The sequence below is a fragment of the Cygnus olor genome, chromosome 12 (genome assembly GCF_009769625.2).
Source record: "Cygnus olor isolate bCygOlo1 chromosome 12, bCygOlo1.pri.v2, whole genome shotgun sequence".
NCBI lineage: Eukaryota > Metazoa > Chordata > Aves > Anseriformes > Anatidae > Cygnus > Cygnus olor.
The window spans coordinates 9626105-9648722 of record NC_049180.1 but is presented as its reverse complement, the minus strand read 5'-3'; the positions used below and the strand labels follow the sequence as shown (position 1 = coordinate 9648722).

Below are 22618 nucleotides of genomic sequence, written 5' to 3'. Positions count from 1 at the left end.
CCGTGTTTTATTCTGTTCTAATTTCCAAACAATAAATTGGCATTTATATAAGAAGTGCTTGTGACTTTGCTATTGTACACTGAGCGTAGATGCTTGGTGGTATTTGTAGCTCATTCAGAAAATGGGAGTATGGCAATAGATACTGGTGATCTTTGGGATCTCATCTTAGAAAAAGCCTGTCGTGATAATAAAGGATAACATTTATAATAGGCACATATGCTTAGAAATCCTATTTAGGTAGAGCATGTCTGTACAGTGTCTCTGAGACTCCTGATTTCTCTTTAGAAAGTTTTCTCTTGAAAGGTTATAGATCGGCGCTGCTGTGTGGTGATATTTTTATACTGACATTTACCATAGAAGGAAGAATGATGAGATAACACTGGTTAGCTTTGGTTTTTATTGTTTCTGTGTGCATGTGAAGAAAAGGCTGTGGCTGTCATCCAACAGCAAAGCAAATGGTTTTTGGTCTCTTCTGTGATGTCCCTTAGATGCAGTCGGGCCGTGGGCCATTGTCCTACTGTCATTAAACTCCAAATTCCAGTTGCAGATTTTTCTCTAAGGTGGTGGATAGTTTCAAATTCTGCTTTCAGAAGAAACTTCTATCGTCTCTGTAATATGTATGCTTTATTTTCCCCCCTACCATTATGAACCACTTTAATAGTAACGGGTACATTATATTAATTGTAGATGTTGCAATGAGAACGGTAATTCTAATGGGATTATGATTTGGAAAGCAACCTTCTTTTCTTGTGATCTTTCTGTTAATCTCTCTGGTTGTTGAGGCTCCCTAGAGATTTAATTATCATGTAACATAAGAAAAAGGACTAGAAATTTAAGAGGCTGCATTTTTCTTGTAACAAGCAGTAAAAGAGGAATCAGTTCCTTTTGATACTAGTTAATGCATTGTTTGTCAGTTCAACTTGATAGTCATCACCCCATGCACAAAGTTGTATTTCAGAAACACCTACCTTAGTGCAACAAGGTACTGAAATTGTTGTATACATGCAGCGAGTAGCCATCTGAATAGAAGACTTAACAACGGGTCAAATGCTGTTAGTCTGTAGTGGTAGCAGTCACTATTTCTAAATTTGATCTGAATTAAAAACACCCTGACTTAAACAAAAAATGCAAACTCACCTAGTTCTCAGATGGTTTGTGTAGTCAGTTGCTTCCAAAATATGGAAGTGATGTTAAGGTTTCTCTGGAGACGGTGTCATCAACTCTGCAGATTAATAGGAGGAGGAAAGCAAAAGCCTGCTACACAAACCTTATGTAGAGTAGATGTAAGAACACACAATTATGAATAAAGATGGGTCCAAAATGTTACTGACTGTGGGCAGAGAGGTTTCAGAGCTGGCATAGCACTCGCCTGGGCCAAGAAGTCTGCACAGTGTGGAACAGCATGAATCAAGTGCTACAGTCCCTGCGGGGATCAGGTCTGAAGCATCATTTTATTTAGTGGGTGTCCAGGATGAAATCCATACTCACACTGCAGCATGTTGCTAGAATAGCATAATAGCTGAAATGGAGTTTCAGGTTAGCAGAGTAACTTTGCAAGTTTTTATCTAATTGTGTGCAAATTAAACTGGGAACTATAATTTCCAGTGTCACAATTCTGACTCTCTGATCCAAAGGCTCTGATACTCGGTGTCCTGGTTTGTGGAAGAACATAATGATGTATTTTTACTTAAGCAAGTGTCTTTAGATTTGTCTACAATTAAACTTTTTTTATATATGTGACTTGATATTCAGTTGGTGTTTGACATTTTTTTGAAGTTTTCTTTAGCTTGCATGTATGTTCACAAAGTGACCAGCTTGCAAGCCAGCTGAAATGGTTCATGATGGTTTCTTCCCTTAGAGCATGGCTTAAAAGCACAGCAACTGTGTACCTGGTGCGTGGAAATATGTCCTGTACTTGGATCTGGTACCTACAGTGGCACTTTTGGCGTAACTTTCACTTAGACTAAACGTTCTCATTTTCAGATGCAAAAATCTGGCTATGATATAGCACTGCTCATAACAGCTTCTTGGGGTGTTCTGCCAGTTTTTTTCTGAATTATTTTACGAATCAACTACAAGTGTTTCCATTTTATTATTTTTCTATACTTTTAGGACATTTTAAACTGAAATGTGCATGCAAGAAAGCAACAAGCACATTGTGAATATTATGAAATACTGAAGTGTTATGAACCTTCAACCTTTGGTCACCTTTGTCCCGTGAAATTCTTTTCACACTAGTAATTGATATTGCCACTTGACTGTTGTGAATAAATTTATTAGGAGGTTCATCATAGGGGTTTTTTTCATCATTAGTTTCTTCTCGTTGTGTTTAATGCTTGGAAACTTTTTAACTGATGCAGATGAAACCTTTCAGGGAGTGTGGGATCTTTTGATTTTATATGATGGTATCACATCTTCCAAGTATTTAGAAAAAAGCGCTTCTCAGAATTGTAGGAAAGTTTCCAAAGGCCCTGAGATGTTCAGTATGTTTAGTTCACAGTGGTGGGATGATAAGAATCGTGACCAAGAAGGTCAAGACGTTGTTGCTGGAGTCGTAAGGGTTTTGTGTTGTTAACGTCATTTTATAGTCCTCGGTTTGCAGTGCGCAGAGTTTGTTTGCAGTCTTTAGGCAGATCTGTTCTTGAGTTATAAAATCACGAGTAGGTGGATTTGCCATTATGCAATGCAAGTTTGTGGGTTCCTTTCTATTTTGGGTGAGATGCTACTATATAATGGTTGTAAGACAGTCTAAACAGCAAGGCAGGCTTGAAGGTTTCATGCATTCCCCGGTACAGCTGGCAGTGCTCTTTAATGTTCTGGCCTACATCTATTTTTTTTTAATGTTCTGTTTTACCAGTATGTCTAGACTCTTTTTGCCTTTTAAGGCATGGCATCTAAGGGGGCCTTCAGATTGCAATCTTGGGAACGTTGGGATTGCAAGGACATTTTGCACCATTTCCTTTAAACAAAAACAAGCTCAAAAAACTTTAATGGATTCTTTAGGGCTACTTTAAGTTCTTGATTGTGTTCTCATTAAAATTCCTTTCTTGTTTTAGTATTTGTGGGATGTTTGATGTTTACTTACAATTAGGATTAAATGGGGTTTTAAAGGATACAGACTGATTCTGATAGTCTTAAAATAGAACTTACTTTAAAATTGCTGAACAGGCTAGTTAAACACGGGGCCATACGGATCAAATACCTTGACAAATTTTACGAGTACACCTTTACTTTTTAAAACCAATTCATTTATCCTCCTGTTTGTTACAGAATTTACAGTACTGTGTTTTAATATTGTTTTGACTAGCCTGGTTTCCAACACTGGTTGGCGTTTGAATGAGAATGGGAACATGAAGCCAGTTCAGAAGTGTTGATTTTTCTCTGCTTTAAGAGCTGAGTGGAGAATTCTCAAAAGTGAAGGAATAGCCAAAATGTTTATACTTTATTTAAAAATCACACAAGCCTGATCTCAGTAACGTGTTGTTCCAGCAGAGAGCATGTTTGTACCTAACATACAGAAGGTGTGTGTGCAGCCTGGAGACAAAAATAAGGTAACACTATGTAGCCAGGTTTTTTAATAGCAAAGATATGATAAATTATGAGTTCTTACAGCTTGGTGTAATAAAAAACATTTCATTGTTCTTAAAGTAATAAATGCTGAAACAAAACCAGTGACTTTTGGTGCAACTAACAATTACATTAGTTAGAAAGGCAGACAAGAGCTACCATTTCTTTTAAGGAAGGATGCATCTTCCCCTGTCTTGGTGACTGAAAGTGAGGGCAACTAAACTTTTCTTGAACTCATCTGTTAAGATAGAATTTTTCCCCTGTTCTGTTTCCTTTAGTCAGTTTTTACGCTGTGTTACTATTTTAATAAAGCCCACATGAGTAAGACTAGCAGTAAATGGGACTTCTGGAAAAGTATTTCATTCTTCCTCTTTCTGCCCCCATAAGTGCAGCTGCCAGTGGCTGAGGAGGATGCAAAGGATTCAACATATTATATTTAGTGCAGCAAAGAAGAAATGTGTGATGTTTTCTAACCTGTTCTTACTTAGCATGTCTAAGAACATACTATGCAGATGCCAGTCAAACTGTGATAAAATTAGACTTGAAGAAACTTAGCTTTACATGTAAAGAATTTCCACTTTTCTGTTATGTACGTAATTAATTACGCTTTTTACCAGCACTCCAGCATGCTGTCCTGAAGTCTGACATGGGCATACTGCAGCGGTGGGTCCGTAAGAGCTTGCTCATTGTGCTTTCTGCCTGGCATAGGCACAGGTGTGCCAAGGCTCACAGAGGTGTTCGGAGGGATTTACTGAGGAGCCTGCAGTCTTGCAGCAGGCAGTGCCGTTACGGAGACTAGCTTGTAAAGTTTGGGAATAGGAGAGAGATGACTATAAAAAGCTGGGCTTGTGGATATCCATCAAAATGAGTGTGAGACAATAGGAAAACTAAGCCTCAAATATCAGGAAACTGTGAAAAGCAGAGGGAAAACCCACTTCCTATCATCGAGTATTATATGTGCTTTCACTGAAGCCATTGGCACCATTCAGTGTACTGTAGGTACAGAATAAACCCTTAAATTTGAGCTGTTCCTGGTTATATAGGAGTTGTGTGTAATAGACATTTCTACCTTTCCCATTCATATGCTGTAACTTGGTACATTAGGCTTTTGTTCATTACTGTCTTGTAGTACCTGCTGCTTATGAAAATAAGTGGAATTAAAATGCACAGGAATTGTAGTTCGTGGGGACCAAGGGTTTAAGTTCCTATGGAAAGAAGTCAGTGGGAAATCATTTTGTATGTTTTGTTTGCCTTTATCATGTACGATCTTCAGATGAATGCCTTGTGGGATGGGGTTGTTACAGAACTGTTGATGGGCTTTTGGTTATAGGACAGGTGGTGTACTGCATTTCTTTTGTGTCTAATCTGGAAGGTACGTTTCAATCTCATTTGGATTTCTGTGAGGAAATTTCATGTGCATAAAACAAACATATCTTCATAATGTGCCTTGGCTTCAGGTTCTGCTCGGTGGTTCTTTTGGTCATCTGACTGGATAAAAAGGAAATACAGCTCAGTCAGAGTGATCTATTTATTTTTCTTCATTACGAAGATGTCTGTGTTTTAGTTGGCTGTAACTGAAGAAGATAAACTCGCTGTCTGTTCTGCAAAATCATTGAGCAGGGCTTTACAGGTGCCGCGAGGTGACTCCTGCTCCCCAGCCTGTCCTGGCTCGAGGCACTTCTGGTGCCGGTGGGCACTCAGCAGCCACCCCTCTCTTGTCAGGGGGAAGGCGATGGAGGTGGCTGTGGCCACGAGGGTCTGGTGCCTCAGCCTGAGGCCACTCTGTGTGGAGCAGGATGGGGGTTGGTAGTGCAGGTCTTCAAGACTGCCCGTGTCTGTTTGTTTCAGAGGTGCTGGGCTGTTGCAGATGCTTCAGGGAAGTCATTGCAGATGTGGATTAAGCCAGCTGCCTTTTTTCCCTTTTGAGATCTTGGTGAAGTTTCGTGTCCCTGAGCTGTTCCCAGGGAATGGGGAGTTTTGGTGGATTCGGGCGGTTTGGGTGTAGGTGGCCACGAGCCGTGGTGGCACTGGGGTGGAGGCAGCGTGTGGAGGGACGTGTGGCTGACAGCGCCAGCTCTGCGGGGGTCGGCCAGCCAGGGGGTCAGGGCTCTTGTCACCGCGCCTGTCTCCGTGTTGTTTTATTGCTTGTAATGCTAAAGTGGATTTGCTTGGAGAATGGTATTAATGTAAGGTGGAAAAAAAGTGACTTGGCTTAGCAGTAACAGGAAGTACTGTGTTTTCTTTTTTTTTTAAAGCCACCAAAAAAAACAACATAGCATAAACTATTTCCTTACTACTAAACCTACTGTATTTTACAGCATTTGAACTGGAATTGGCTTTGCATGTATCTAGCACAATAAGAATGTTTGTTGAATAGGTGTGTCCAAGCAACAAATACAACACTGCACCAATCATATAGAGCAGGAAATATGCCACTACTTTGCCTGTGTGGGTTTCTTCCATTCAACACTCGATGGTTAATTTCACTTTCAAAACTTAAGTATTTCAGATTTAGCCAGTTGATTATCTCTTCTGTTTAGTTTAGTTCAGTCCAGTTAATTTCTTTCTAGTGTTAGTTTTGATGTAGGTAGTGTTTTGAAACAAGTAACTTTCTGTTAACTTTGTTAAAAAGTTACCCTCCTTCTTAAATATGGCTCTTACAATACTCCAGCAGAATGTTTCTGGCCTCAGAAATATGTTCTATATTTAGAATTGGTCTTTCGCCTAAGCTGAGGAAGGGAAGTCAGCAGTAGATGAGTCTTTCAAAGGTTATAGAAAATTGATGGAGGTGGCAAGCTATCAGCTGATTTAATGAAGATCCCGCAGTATTAAATGTGCTGAAGTCTTGCCATGTTACACCCACAAAGGAACTAAGAAATAGTAAAAACTTGATTGCCGCTACATGCAAAACCCTGGAGGTGCAACAAAGATCTGAAGTTTGAGTATTTTGCTATTATTTCTATCATCACCACCAATACCAAATCCAAGTTGAATTCAGAGATCTCATTGAGTTTTTCTGAATTTTTTCCATGTTATATTTTGTGCCATTAGAGCACAGTTTAATTTATCCACGGTGCTGAATTACTTGTGCTTGCTTAAGCTTCCTTCTCTGGTAAGCATCGTTTTCCTAAATTTTCTTTTAAGAAAAGTTTAATACTCATTTGTGATTTAAAGCTCCTTGCAGTCCAATTACCAGTTAATAGCACATTTCTTTTAGTCTTAAGGATACAGGCTAAGAACAGGCGGGAAATCAGTCATTCTTCTGCTTAGGGTAAAAGATGGTTTCCTGCTGGAGAAGCAGTACTGTGTTTAAGCCATATGATCCCAAATATTCGTATCTGTGCCAGCTGTTTTAGATGTGGGAAATGCATGTGCTTTGCAAGGAATGAGACCCACTTGGTTTCATACATTAAGTTAGGACTGCTGGGCCAAGTAAATGAGAACAATAAATCTAGATTTTAATTCAAGAAAGTTTAATGTCTTCAGATACTTTAAGTGGTGTAAAAGCAATTTATTTCTTCTCAGTTTTGTGCATATGTATTGTACTGTACCATTAATTTAAACAGTCTGGATGTAAAAATGTCTTGGTAGTGTGACATTCTTACTGAAATTCTGTGGGTATTTTTCAGACAGAAAAAATGCTGACCATTTTGTGGTTTTTTGGAAATCATGCGTAATTATGTCATTTAACCACACAATAAGGCTTTCTGTGGTAACGTTTTAGATAAACAGGAAAACTCTTTTTTAAAACTTTGTTTTCATTGCAGAACTGTCTTTATTTTTAGTGCAAAGTTGTTTGATGATCGTTGTTATTTATTCAAAATTAAAATATGATGTACTTTCACCTGACAGGAAAGATGTACCATTAGCAACCTCCTAAACGGTCTCTTTCAGTGTTATTGCTTGTCATAGCACATTTTCTCCATTTTGGGGAGATGCAGTGTTTTGTCTGACGTGCCCATGTTGCCAAGAAAGTGATGTAAATATAAGCCATTTACGTAGGCCTAAGGCAGATGATTTCTTCATTAAAGGCTCTTCTCCAGGGGAATTTACAGGAAAGTTGAGATGAATAAAATAATGGTATGAGGCTGATGCGCCTAAATCAAAGAACATTGAATCCCAGCATAGAGGCTCTCTTTCAAGAATTAAATGGCCCTTAATTTTAGTAGCTTCATCCATTTCCAGCGAGGGGCTGCTTCTTCTGAATAGAGCCTTTATGCGGGGTTCAGTGCTCTATAACAGAAATGCAGTAGCCTCAGATTGTACATGAATTACCTTAGTGGTCCTCAACATCCCAACCAATAAAACTGGATAACAATTTAATGTTTGTTTTTTAATTTTATTAAAACCAAAAAGGCCCAGACATCATTATTGGGAAATACATCTCATACCTAATGCCGTAGCTGGAGACTTCTCTGCCTTGTGTTAGGCAGCAGTGGGAGGTGAGGGATGAGGTGCTCTGGGAAGCTTCCTCCATCACAGAGCTGCAGCTGTACGGCACGCGCTGTGCTGCGAGCCTGGGCAGACCCACCGCTGTTCTCGGCTCACCCAGCAGCTCCTTTTTCTTTGTCCTGTTTTTGTTGACCTGGCTCTTGCATCTCCTGTGCTCAAGAGAAATGTGATGTTGCAGGAGGCCTAGGGTGCCTCAGTGTGGACCTGCGTGTCCAGCAGAATAAGCAGATGTTTCCACCGTGACAGGGTTTCATGTTGATGCAATACCTACTTTGCTCCTTTTGGGAAGGGTGGAAGTAGACGGAAAACTAGAAACAACTATCAAAAAGGAGGGGAGAAAAAAAAATTAGGGTGGAATAGAAAACTCCCCAGAGTACTCACTGCAGAGAAAAACAGCTGAAAAGATTCATTTCATCAATCAGAGGAAACTTTCTCTTGACTCTATCCAAGAAAGCTGTAGCTGTGTTGTCTGTGGGAGAGAGCAGTAATTCATGTAAGAGGAGATCTATGCCACATTCAACTTCTCATTTTTCTGCAGTAAACCAACCTTGAAACTTCTGCTTGTAGAAAAACTTCGTCAAAACTCATCGCTCTAAAAATATGAAAAGAGGTGTGCGACTCGAAAGTAAGGATTGCCTCCTGCACACTGGGTAAATTGCAGTTTGCTTTTCATTGACTGGGGCCCGTGCTGTGATACGGTGCTATTTGTTTTTTTAGCTAGTCCTGTCACTGCAGTCATGGGAGGTGCCCTCAGGCCTAGACAGATCCCATGCCCTGGTTTCCTGAGGGAACACTGGCCACTTGTGTTATAAAGCAAGAGCAAAGCGTTGGTATCTGAGGAGTGGGTATTTTCCTCTGCTGCAGCTTTGTGGCTTGGTCGTGTGGGGCATTGCTGCCCTGGAGCACCTCCAGATGGAGCGTGGAGGCCTCCAGGGCTGGAGAAGCTGTCCTGCGGCCTTCGGCCTCCCTCTCTCCTCAGGAGGCCGTATGTGGGCAGCTCGTTGGGCAAGGCAGCCATCTTACGTCTGGGATGGTGGGAACAGCGTAGGAAGATGCGAAGAAGTGACTCTTCACGTCTTTAAGCCTTGGTAAGCAGTCACCTTTATGTAGCGTAGCTAGTTCAGTAGGCAGTGATGGGTAGACGGACGGGCTATGGAGACAAACATAGGTGTTAGAAGAGATGTTTTCATTACGGTTAAGGAGCTCTGTGACAGAACAGGAGAAAATGGCTAGCTCCAAACCTTCAATGAGTTCTGTCAGAAAATAAGCTGGGATAAAGACTTCTGGTCTGTTTCCAGTCTGCAGTGGAGAGCTCCTGGGTTCGTGCGTGTGATCGTATCTGTCTGCTTTATGGCACGTCAGCCAAATGGTGTCCAGGGTGGCAAAATTGTATTAATTCGCTCCCTAACTTATACAGTGCATCTGACGTGATTTATTTGGTATGTTCAATAATGCGGTGAAAATGAATTGTTTTTCTTGCAATGTTAATATGCGTGCTTTTTTTTGTTTGTTTGTTGTTTTTTAAATGAATTTGATCACTAGATGAACCATGGCCTGTGACAAGGTGCTTGGGCTCATGTCACAGAATTTACACAACACTTTAGTAATGTAGCTAAGTCATGGGTTTGAGTCTATGATGTATTTCCTGTCTGTTTCATGTGTTCAGAGTGGTTTGCTTTTTCAATAGAAATAAAATTGGGTTTGTTTCAGAGTGAAATGGGCAGTGGAAGCAGCATTAGTGTGTTTTTAAAAAGATTTGCATCACTTGTAATTAATTGAAAGGATGTTTCTGGCAAATTTGTGAATGTGGACGGGGACAAGATTATCCCAGTTTTTCAGAGAAAATATTTCTTAATAAACACTAAAGTTTTTATGGTGCTTGCGAAAAGGGAAGTATCTGTGGGAAGATAGTTTCTTTGTGGTGATTAATTTTTATTTATTTATTTTTGTAATAGCATTCATTGTGAGACAAATAACGGATGGTTAACAGGAAGTATTATCTGTAGCTTTGGTAGGAAGGATGGTCTTTAGGTATGCTTAAAAATATTTTATTGAAAGAAAAATAGAAATTGTTGCAAGAGAATTGTTTTCATGGGAACATTCTTTCAGGTGTCCTGATCAACTCAGTGATGATAACTCGCATTAGTAGTGAACTATTCTACCCATGTTTTCAAAAGACAGATTCAGCTTTGCTGTCATAATTTCCATCATAAACTGAGGCAGTTGAGGTTTTCTCTAAAGTTTTCTGATAAAAGCTACCAATAGACTCATGCTGTTACAACCTAGGCCGCTGTACGCTAATTCTGGTTGCTGGTACAATTTAGAGCTTTTTATATTTTTAGAAAATGAACCTAATATTGTTTGGGCTTGTACTACTTTCTAGAGAATATTGCAAAATAATTTCTTTTAAAACAAAAGTTTTAGAAGTGTTGTAATGTATCACAAGTAGTGGCAAGAGCACTGGAGGCTTCATTATATTGGAACATCTACAAGTAAAAATTTTGCCAGTTAACTCTGACTTTTAGCATTAATCCTTGATGTTGATCCCACTTGAGACATCTAAGATTTTCTTTTTTTGGATCTTCACGTTTTTTTAAATTGTATTCCATGTCATCTTCAGTAATGAGGCTTGTGTTCACAGAAAACGTGGACTTTATTGCATGCTAATACTGTAAAATGAAGCTGCTTTCTGGACAGAGTTGTTTATTTTTCATGCCATTGCTGAAATCATAATTGGAGTTTGATCCTGACTTTCTTTTCTTGAATGCTCAGTTTCGCTGCATGCTGTTTTTTTTTTTGTTGTTTTTCCCATTCCATAGCTATTTAATGTCAAGGGTATAATCCAAAGTTAAGCATTTAGTTACTGGGTATCCATTCAGAATTCGTTTGGGAAGTAACCTGCTCTATTAGCTGGCAAAAATTAGTATGGCATGTACCATCTTAAAGATGGCATGCTAAATGAACTTTGAGAGACTTTATATCCTAGTGTGATTATTTTTTTAAATTTGTTTTTGCTTTGTTTTAATCAAATTTTAAACTTAAATTAGCTACTGTGTTCTGAAGTCTACGACAAAGGAAGTGCACAGTGTTGTCCTTTACTTAGAATTACTGCTGATATTAGTGACAAAAATTAACTATTCTTTCAAAATCATTTTTCTTCATTTTGCCAGATGAGTTGATAGGAGGCAGAGACACAAACTAATGTATGAAGCATAGAAAGTGCTAGAAGAAAGTGTATCTGCAAAAATATTATTGAAATTGGCAAAGAACAGTTTGGCAGAAATTGAGTTCTATTGTGGCTTCTGTTAACTTTTGTGCAAAATGTTCAAATTATGAAATATTTACTCGGAGGAGGCTGTCTCTGTAAGTTCTTCGTCCTTAAATTGAAGTGGATTGACTAAGGTCTCAGCAGAATTTTGTGGTAGAGCAAAAAAGTGAATTCTTTGAGAAGTTTGAGTGGGTTGGTGGGTGGGTGTTGTCTTGAAACACAAAGGAGAGCACTGTTAAGGCCTTCCTTGCTTTCATGGAAAGTGGGGAGAGGGGGGAAAAAAAGGCATCAATTCCATTGGTTCTCTTTTACCAGTTCAATTTATAGAGGAATTGGTTTGAAACGTACTTTTAAATATCTAACTTTAATGCTCTCTGTAGATCTAAATGGTAGTTAATATTGGTGTGTGTCTTCTACATGTTTTAGTTTTGTGCATTGAACAGATAGTGATTTTCACTGTTATCTTAAAATGTGAAAACAGGCAGGCATTTTTGGAGGCTGGTAGAGGTCCTGAATTTATGCTATTTTTGATCTAGATTTCAAGCTCATTTTGAATTTTAAATAACTTTATTGAAATGTCTTTTACAATCATACTGTGTTAATACTATATAATTGAGCTTGAGGTTGGCCCAAAAGACAAATGCATTCCATCTTCAAGTTTTGGAATACTTTATCATGAGTACAAAATGAAATAAAATGTTTGAGGTACCGTTCTGCATGTTCAGCCAAAGGCCTGAAGGGATTTCATGAATTTCTGAGTGTCTCAGTCACTTTCATGTTAGACTCCTTGTAATTTTGCTAAAATATACTTCATTGAACAGGAGATATCCAGAAAGTCTTGCATTAATTTGCCTTTGTTTTTGCTCTCAGACAGTGCCCTGTTATAAACTAAAATCACACATTCCTCAGTGTAAACTGATCATGTTCCCAATGGAAATTTCAGGAATACTTGTGGCTATTTTCAAAATGTGGAAATCTATTTATATTTTTTCCACTTGTTTTTCTTCCTAGGTTTTGGCACTGATTGCATTCATCTGCATAGAGACCATCATGGAATGCTCCCCTTGCGAAGGCCTTTATTTCTTCGAGTTTGTGAGCTGTAGTGCATTGGTGGTTACTGGAGTTCTGTTGTTAATGTTCAGTCTAAATCTTCACACAAGAATACCACAGATCAACTGGAATCTTACTGTAAGTTCATACAAATCTTTACTCTGTTCAAAATGTCTGCAAAGCTGTTCTTAAGTTTGGTCTTTGCACTTTACTTTCTGCTGATGTTTAAGATTCTGTATGAGTACTCTTTATGCTGAGTTAAGTGTACATTTTACTTTGAATACAAACAGCAGAATGAGCTTTGCAACGTAGCAAGATTAAACTACATTAAATAGAGCTAAAATTTTTTTCTGTTAGATTCTTTTCGGAAGGAAGGACTTTATGCTAATGCCAGTAATTACTGTTTGTGGATGAAGTGGATAAAAATGCGGTCTGTAGTTATTTAACTTTGACAGATGCTATGTTTACAGTAGCCTGTTGTTCTCTCCTAAGCTGTTTTCCATTTTAGGATTCTGGTGCTACATATATTTTCTTAAACAGATTAATCATTGGGTAATAGTGTAAAAAATCATGTGCTTTTTGTGAAAATCAGGTGTTGAATTGCTTATGCACCTAACTATTAAACATTGACTGGCAGTGCTTAATGCGCTCTCAACTACGAGGAGCTTTAGGAAATGAACTGCTGGCAATGCACATTCCTTTTGTACAAGTCTCCATTTCTATGCTGTATTATGAGTTAAACTTTCAGACTGGTTTGCATAAACACAGGTCACAAAATCAACATGAGTCACTCTAGCAAAAGATCTGTCAGCCTAAGGACAATATTTATATCAACTTCTCTGGACAGTACAGATATTTTTGTGCCCATGTTCTATTTTATTTTATAACAGTAATTTTCAAATGATGTTGGAGAACAGTCCCAGAGGTTTCTAGGCTTCCATGTGATTGCTTTTTTTGTTCCGTTTTTAGTGTTATTATTGCAATTTGTACATTTACCATAGTTGTTTGTAAGCCTAAATGACTTCTGTAAAACAAGACTGGAATGTGGAAATAGATGAGTCTTTGTACCCTGGGGGTGCATGATTTATTGAGGGAACTCTTCCTACAAGTGTTTGATAGACAGATTAGATAGAAGGATTGAAGACAGTGATGAGTAACTGTAGGTGGGGTAGAGCCAGGTGGCTTGCGAAACAAAACCAGTGGAGCCACAGGTATTTTATTGGATTGCCTTGCCTTTACTTCTTTTATCTCCATTCTGCCAGTGTTACCACTGTTCGTGTTCACAGCAAGTTGAAAAGTAGCAACTGCAGAGAGAAGGTGGTCTCTTTCTGTTACCAGTCTGGTTGTTTAACGGGCATCACAACAGTCTGACAGGCGATACCAGCAACTGAAGACCATCTCTGTAAACTGCACAGTTCTGTGACATGCTAGTAAGGTGTGCAAGAGCGTAAGTGCCTCAGTGTCACAAGATACGTGGTGGTTTTGCTGGTGTGATGAGAGTGGTTTAACAGTAAATGCTGAGTCAGCTTGTGGTGAAAGTAAGCTTGGCCAAGACTATTTTTATCAAGAGACCACTGAGTATTATACGTGGTGTCCATGGCTGAGCTGAAGCTGGATCTCTGGAAGAGTCAGTTTAATAACTTTGCATGCCCTTCTGTGTGTCAGTAGCTTTTCTTCTGTTGAGCCCCATGGCATGCTTTTACAGTCAAAGCGTTCTTGTAGGCGGTATGCTGAATATACGTAAATACAGAAGACTATCTTTTACTGCCGTTTCACCACAAAAAAAAAAAAAGCAAAGCAGGATATCACCTGTAGTGTGACCTGATGCATCCTTTCAGCCACTCTGACTTCTTACAGATCTGAGCGGCACCTTTCCAGTAGTGGAGTGACAAGAATTGCTGGTCTGAGTGTAGCATTACTCGTCTTTGCATAGCACTTGGTGTTAGAGATCTTTAGAGAAAAGAGTACTTAAAAATGCAACTGATTTAAAATAAATAAATAAATGAAATGGTTTGAGCTCTTGGTTTAGGGGAATGGTCACACTCAATACCATACCTCAACATGGCGCAGCATGGCATGGTCAGACTTTAACGTGAAAGACAAACGGAATAATCTGCAAATGTTTTTCCTTCAATTTGTATTGCTGATCAACAGAGATAAAAGTAAATACTTGTGATCTTGCAAGTCTCTTCTGATTACGTATACCAAAGGCCTCTAGCAGAAATGAGAACTTCTGATGTCCATTAACTGATGAGACCATCCTTCCTCCTGGGATTACTTATTTTAATAATCAGTAGTCTGATACGGCCTTTACTTTTAGAGGCGTGTGGGTGTATCTTCATTATTCAGGTAGATGGAGTCTGCTGTTGCATGTACAGAGTGTGAGATTAACAGCTTCTAATAAAACCTGTGGGAGATTACTTTGCCAAAGTTAGTAGGAATTTAAGAATGCAGAAATGTGTGCTTTCTGCCTTAAAAAATGCTTATTTTGGCATTTTATTCCTTACAACTTAGCTGTATATTTATGCATTATTTGCCTATTCCAATATTTCATACTTTCCTGTATTTTGACAGTTTTCATAATTTTGCAGCCCCTGTGAGACAATTATCACAGGAATTGCTTTCTGAACAATACATTTTCACAGTCCTGAATGCTTTAAGAGAAAATCACTCTTTATGCAGAAATTCATGTAGTGCTTTTAAAAATATGTATGACTTTATAATGAGCATTTCCCTGGTGAAAAATCTCAGACTTTGCTTTCAGAAGTTGTTTGAGATGAAGAAGCTGTTGTGTGGGGAGGAAAAAAAAAATCAGTGTTAAGTTTAGGAAGAGGTCTTTCTTCAAACAGTGTGTGCACAAACTCTCTAGGAAAACCATTTGTTTTCCAAATACTCCTTCGTATTAGAAGACCAGACCATCAACTGCTATTATCCAATATGTGACTATTCCCTTTAGTACTTTATTAAAATTAGGGTTTTCTAATGTGTTATGGATATTATCTGCTGTCTGTGGTTAGAATGAACATGAGAATCTGCATCTGGCAGAATAATGCATATTTATTAAAATAGCCATTTTCTGTTTTTTATATTTTTAGCCATTTGGGAAACGAGCTTTGTTTTGATCCTAATTGAGGACGTGGGGACATGTTCACATTTTTCTGAGATAAACATGGAACAAACTTTGGAGATGGTGAGGTCAGAAAAGAACCGTGCTTGGGTGCATTGGAACAAGATGGATTTGTTACAGTGACATGAAAGAACAGTGGCTTGCCCGTTTTGCACAGCACTATCAGTATCATGCAGAAATGCAAAAGTTGGGGAACCTCTTGGTGGAAATTTCTGTTTCCTTCGTGCTTCACAGCTGAAAGGGAGCCTGTCCTGCAAGGAGACTAGCAAGTGGCAGAGGGGAATTTAGTGCACGCTACAGCAGAGATTCCTGCTGAACCGATGAGCTGCTGCTTTGAAATGTTTGTATTCAGTGTTGACTAATAACTGAATCTTTCATTCATTTTGTGTTTGGCTAAATTATTATTGTTTTTTAAAATCATTATTTGAATCTCATATGATCTACAATGAGAGCCTGAGATCTTGCATCCAAGTGGTGTGGATGACATGACCCTCCAGTAGGGCTAGAGCAGGAAACTGAACAGAAGTGTTTGTGGTAACTTTGTCCTGGTGAATTTGCATCTGATTTGCCAGGCTTTCTGAGAATTCCTGTCTCTGCGGGGTGGAGCCACAGAAATGCTGCAGTACCTAGGATGACTAGGGGAGGGAGGGAGGGAAATGATGGCAAATAGCTGGAATTTGACAGTGTCTCTTAGATGACAGCTTGATGAGATAAATCCAGGTCATTAGACGCATCGTTGCGTAGTCAATCAGCAGAATGGACTATTTATGTATACCAAAAATCTTTCAATAGATTTTGACAATTTATTTTTATTTTTTAATGTTCACTGCAACAGTGGAAGTGTGTTTTGTCTGTGTAGTTCTGAATACAGTTTGTCAATGTAGGGCAGCCTTAAAAATGAGGCACTGAGCGGAGCACAGCACAAACTAATTAGAGTTCTGCTGGGCTTATTAGCTTGGGCTCAGTCCCTGGGCAGCACTGCTACAGGGAGGAAACAAGTCAGGTGTATGCCTTTGAATACACAGATTGGTGTGTGTATTTTTGTGCTGCCTGAAAACTTATTTCATCATCTTTGCAGGTTTATTTTTTCCCCCAGTTGTTTGGAAGGTAAAGCCTCGGGGGCAAGCAACTGACACTGGGGTAGATGAAAGGAACCTTGAAGAGATGCCAGACTGATGAAGGTCTTTGCCAACCTTGGCTCTGAAGAGTGGAATTGCAAAGCTGAATTTTGAAGACCTTCAGGGAGTAATCTTGATAAATTTTATTCTCCCATGACCTAACTTTTTGTTGCTGTTGAGAAAAAACATCTTGGTTTTCTTTGGCTGGCTTAGCTGTTGAAAATGAAAGTGAGGGATAACTTATTTAATTTCTCAATTGTCAAAATAGCAATGCCTATTAAAGATGAAAAATTGGTATTTTATAAATTTAGAAAGATGCTCAGAATTTACTTCCTTCAGGCTTGTGCTCTTTGTGGGCAATTCTTATTTGGTGCAGCACAGTGTAAACAGTGGTGCATTATTCTGTAAGCAACACAAACACAAACTTGAAATACCCAAAAGTATTACCTGGCCGGGTATTTATTGCTAGTAGGTCTGTTGCATTGTGAAGAAAACTGGTGGTCTGTCTGTGTGCAAATTGTTTGTCAGAAAAATGTGTGGGAAGCAGCGAGGAGCAGCTAAGTAAGAATTTAGAGGGGAAGTAGGGGATCTCCGAGGAACCAAAATGAAGCAGGGATTATGGAAGCTTTCATTCCAGAATATATTTTGTCATTTACAGCAGAATTACTACATTTAACAGAGCTTGTTTTCCAACTCAAAAATAATTAGAAACAAGAAATAAACCATGTGAGTCTTGGTTTTGAAGCCACTTCTTCCATTTCTTCAAAATCCTATCACGTTCTTGGCCTTCCTTTTGGTGAGCTGACTGAGGCTTTTGAAAGTCACTTCTTTTGTTTCATGTTTTTTTATGTACTTTGCTTGAGATGCTGGCAACACAACCTGTTTGCAGCAAGCACCAGACACTTGGGGCTGGAGGGAGACCCCTGAGACTGGTGGGCTGCTGGGGCCGCGGTGCCCTGCGGGGCTGCGCTGGGGACAGGCGGCGTAGTCCTGGGCCGTGAGATGGGCACTGAGGCACCTCTGCACAGCTTGAATCCTGCAGCTCGCTAGCATGTTTCTGGAACTGTTGGCCACAGACTATTTTGTCAGAGGGAAGTAATGTTTACCTGAACCTTGAATAGCAGAATGTGGTGTTTGAGTAAAGTCTCCCTTACCCAAGTCCAAACAGATAAGAAAAAAGAGATGGGAATTAATACCCATACAGGTAATTTGGTTCCTTCTACCTAGCACTTACTTTTGCTTGAGGAAACCATTATTTCAATTAGTAATTCTTTTTTTTTTTATGCTCATACAAAGTATAATAATACAAATAGAGAATAACATTATGTGATTTTGACCAGGGATGCTTGGTTGAGAAGATTGACAGGTGTGTTTGTAAACTTCAGATTGATAGATTCATGTAGGAACGAGGGGAAGAAGTTCCTGAACCATGCAAATGAAGTACTGATGGGAGAAAAACTGGGGGCATTGTTCATACTAACCACCCCCCCCCCCCCCCCCAAAAAAAAAAAAAAAAAAAAGAAAAAAGAAAAGCAACAGAAAAAAGAGAAAAACAGAGCTAAAAGGAGATGTTACTTTGAGCATTCTTTTGTTGAAACTAACTTGGGTAGCAACTAGTAACTTCTGTGACCTTCCGTGACAAATTCAGGTTGTTGAGATGTGCAGGTTTCTTTTCTAGATTAGTTATGTGGCAGCTTTAAACTCCATCTAAATGTAACCTAGATATCAGAAAGCAAATGACAAAAGCAACAGCTGGTTTAAAAATCATGTTTTTGTTATTAATTGTGATATGGCACATAGTACCTGGTCATTTGTGCAGTCTCTTACCACAAAATACAGGATAAAAAGGCAAAGCACTTAAATATCTCTTAGAAGCTTGCATGCGTGAAGCCATGGAGAGCAGTTGGTAAAGGTGTGTGGGTATTCCTGCCACCTCTGACCATCAGAGTCAGCTTCTGTAAACGTACCGAACTGGAGGACTAGACAGAGACTTCAAAAGCTGATGTCCTTTGCAGCAGCTTTCAGGAGCTTTTAGGTCTGTTAGTAGCCCACACTGATAGCACCAATTCTGACTTTTGATCTTTGTTGATCTAAAAACCATACCTGCTCAGGCCCTTAAAGCAAAATACCATAGGATGCTATCTCTTCCGATCTAGAGATTCCCAACTTTCAGAGCAGAATAAGCAGAACAAAACCTCACTCTACTTCAGTATAAAATGCTGTCTTGGCAGAAACGCACAAATTAAGATGTCTCCTTTGCCTTCTGCTCCTTCTGAGTGGGATAGCTAGCTGGTGATGGCAGTAGCAAATATGTGTCCTTGGATACTCTCCTTTGGATGAATGCCAGTGTTAGGACCGCTGGTGACTGAACAGAATGACTCGTGAGTAACTAGTAAGGGCGCGGAAGTCAATCTTTTTCATTTTAAATTGTTTTGCAAAGGAGAAAGGGAACAGCAGCCGTCTAGAGTGGATTTGATTCAGCTCATAGATTTTATTCTCTGTTATGGATGGCAGCTTTGTACTGTGTTTTATGGCACTGCATACTGTCTCATGAGGTTGCTGTAATTTCAGCAGAAATTCTTTTATCCGTGTGATGTGGTTTTTACTTTGTCTATAAATATAATAGTAAGAAATTGAGCTACACCATGGCCAGATTTGAAAGAACTCATCTTTTTTCAATTAGCTTATTCTTTTTATTGTCACGATTATTCATTTTCTTTTACGTGGAAAAAAGCTACGTTATTTTAGGGAGTGTCCTTTGCTTCTTGAATTCCTGCTGTAGTTCATTCTCTTTTTGTTTCTGCTCTGATTCCTTCCAAAACCATTATAGATTTTTTTCTTTTATCTTTCTTGTTTAAGTACCAAATTTTGGATTAAAAACATCCCCTGATGTGTGCGTTGGTGATTTTACCATTATGTACCTATACCACAATGTTATTGATGTGTCATTGCTCCTCAAGCTCCAAACAGTCTGGCTTGCGGATATGAAAGTTGTCTTAGTTTCAGCTTTTTAAGAGACCAGTCCTGCTGTGCAAATGTGAACCAATTATTGATTGCATTCAAAGGTTTTGACCTAAACAGGGAAAATGAAATGGCAGAAATGAAAAAAAATGGAATCACAAGATGGAATAAAGTATTTAGATTTGAATTGTTGAATTCTTTGCAAAGACAAATCTGATATTCTTTGTTGAGAGTGCAAAAAAATACAAACACAGTCATGATGATGAGCTTTCAAAGGCACCTGTATCTTTGATTTCCTGGAAAAATCATGACAAAGACTCCTGAAGGTACATTTCAGCAGTATCTCAAACTTGTTTTAAGAAGCCTTCAAGTCAATTTGTAGCATGAAGACATTTGATGTCTGTTATATTGTGGATAGGTCTAACAATCTTGCTTATTCTAACCTCCTTTGACAACTTGATCAAGCTGGTAGGTTCAAAAAGTCAGAGGTCAGCAGGATTAATTGAGAAGTACATCTGACCCTGTAAGTCATTCAGCATTGTGTCATCCATTTAGCCATTTTTAAGTGTGGTAATGAAGTACAAAGTGTGTCTGAAAAAGAAATCTGGATTGTAAGAAGTAAAAAAAGGAATATTAAACGTGTCTTTGGCTGTTTGTTCTAATGGTACCTTACAGTTAAAATTTACTTAATTTTGAATATGACTTTGGTCTTAACCTTTCAGCTATTGATTTTGTTATGCTTTTAGTTTTGATGTGCTTTTCTATGCTTTTTTTTTTAATTCAGCCAGTATTTCTTGATTATGTGAACACCGTAGTCTTCATGTACACAGCTCAATCCATTTAATATTCAAAGCAGTTTAGGTTCTTTGATTTATACTGTGAGAAATTTTATCCTCCTTTCAAGTGACGTCTGTGGCTCTATTCTGTACCCTGTCCAATTTTTCAAGATAATTTTAAAAATGTGGATGGCAGAATAGAACGCAGCATTCCAATGTCCCTTACAAGGGTAAGATAACCACCTTATACCTATTGTGTCTGTATATCCAAAGGAATGTGTAAGTGTGGCTGCCCTCTCCTCAGTATTTGTTTTTGGCATTCTTGGTGACATACCTGTGTTTACTCTAGAGACTTGATGAAAATGTTGTATACTGTTGAGTCTGGTATTTATTGACATACATAGTGAGTAAGGGAAAAAGAAAAGGTGTGTGCAGATGAGAACCAAAGCTCTTTTTAGAGACCTCAGAAGCACAGGTAGAGCTGCTAAACTCAAAAGTTGGAGAGGGAGATACTTGGAGACATTGTGAAATGTCACTTCTTTTCTAATATCTTTCTCTTAAATACATCTCTGCAAGCCAAGAAGTTATATTATTCAAGCTGCAGTAACTATTAAATAAAGTTCTGATTTTATGTGATGCCATTAGTAGCAGATAACATCTATCTCAGATTGAACTCTGTTCAAGTTCTAGTTATGCATTACCAGGTGAAAACATAGTAATAGTTTCCAAGAGACCTGCAGTTGTCTCGTGTTTCCTTACTGTTTGCTAAGACAGTCTCACTAGACTCATGAAATCTGAATACACGGGGAGAAAGCAGTGGGCAGTGGAAACCACTTGGATTTCTTGGGAAAGTCCCCATTCTTGATGAGGATCAGGCCACAGTGCTCAAGTATACAGTTTATCCCCAGGTATGCTTAATTTTGATTTGGCTGTCGCTGAGTCAGTACCTTTAGATGGATAGTTTCCCTGTGGATTGCACAGCACCAGAAATGTTCAATTTTTGAAATTTACTTTCTAAAGCGTTCTCAAATAAATGATGGCTAGAATTTAGTTATGTCCCACTGATATGTTAATGACCTTGATTTTTGTAAGGTATGGCAGCCTAATGGTCTGAACAAGTGGCATATGCAGCATATGAATAACTGAATTGCATGTTGCTTAATGTTTTTTCAGTGCTCGAAACAAAGCAAGAATTTTCCCTGAACCTAGGTATCCTGGGGTGTCAGTGTGCTTACGTTTTGAAACATCTGCTTGAAACATCAATCCTACGTGATAGATATGTATAAACTTCCTGTGTATTTTTACAATACAGGCAGCTGCTATTCATAAAATGACTATCAGACATGTACTAGTATACAGATAAGGCCTCAAGTTTTACTGTAGTAAAATTCATGAGTGTTATGTGGGCAGTGCTTGGACAGTTGTTGTGATGTGAAAGAGACAAGGGGTTTCAGGGGGTGTTAGAGTTTGAGACTCAGGTTGCTTCAGCGTCAGCTGAGATGGAACAGCTTTACTCATTGCTTATCCTGACAGTCCGTTCTTAGTAATCCCAATGGAAATGGAGATAAAACATCCAGAATCCGCATTGGTGCCTTATGCATACATACTATTTTAATTCTATTCAGCTACTGTGAATAGAATTGTTTCCTTTGTAGTAGACTTTGTCGTCCTTTATATGTGATAACTGCATAGGAAGTGGGACTGTATTACTATAGTTTTTGTTCTAACCTTCTTCCATTTTGTGAATTCTAATAAAAGCAAGTAAACTATTATTTTTAGTAATGCCTTTTTTTTTTTTTTTTTAGGATCTGGTCAACACTGGACTCAGCACTTTCTTCTTTTTCATTGCCTCTGTAGTACTTGCTGCTTTAAACCATAAAACTGGAGCAGAAATTGCTGCTGTGGTAAGAATTTGAATTTCTTTATATGCAACTAATACCTTCTATTAAAACTAAGAATAACCTTTCCCTTGTGTTCTTGGAGTATTTCTGCTACCTTTGCCATCCCAATTTACTTCTTATTTTACAGTTGGCTATGCATTAATTTTGATTTTAAAAGAATTGATTATCTTTGAATTTTGTCTCAAGTCTTGAGGGAAGAAACAGGAAAAGAGATTGTTGAGAATGCTAACAATTTTGTCTTGCATCTTTCTCTATAGATAGCTAAGGTGTTACAGCAGTATATTGCAAGCTTACAGAAAAGGTATAGCCAAAGATTCTTATGAAATCGGAGCTGCTTACACATAATCTTGCTGAATTCTTCTTGCTCACTAATTTTTGTTTTGTAGAGGGAGTATAGT

The 22618-nt window shown here is 38.6% G+C and overlaps 1 protein-coding gene across 1 annotated transcript in view; it reads left to right on the top strand.

The window, feature by feature from the left end:
• The window catches only part of CMTM4 (CKLF like MARVEL transmembrane domain containing 4), a 39345-nt gene that overhangs the window by 7010 nt on the left and 9717 nt on the right, over positions 1-22618 (top strand). Inside the window, exons 2-3 of the mRNA XM_040571191.1 lie at positions 12299-12475; positions 22125-22223. Coding sequence (XP_040427125.1) covers positions 12299-12475; positions 22125-22223 — 276 coding nt within the window. The remainder of the gene's footprint in view (positions 1-12298; positions 12476-22124; positions 22224-22618) is intronic.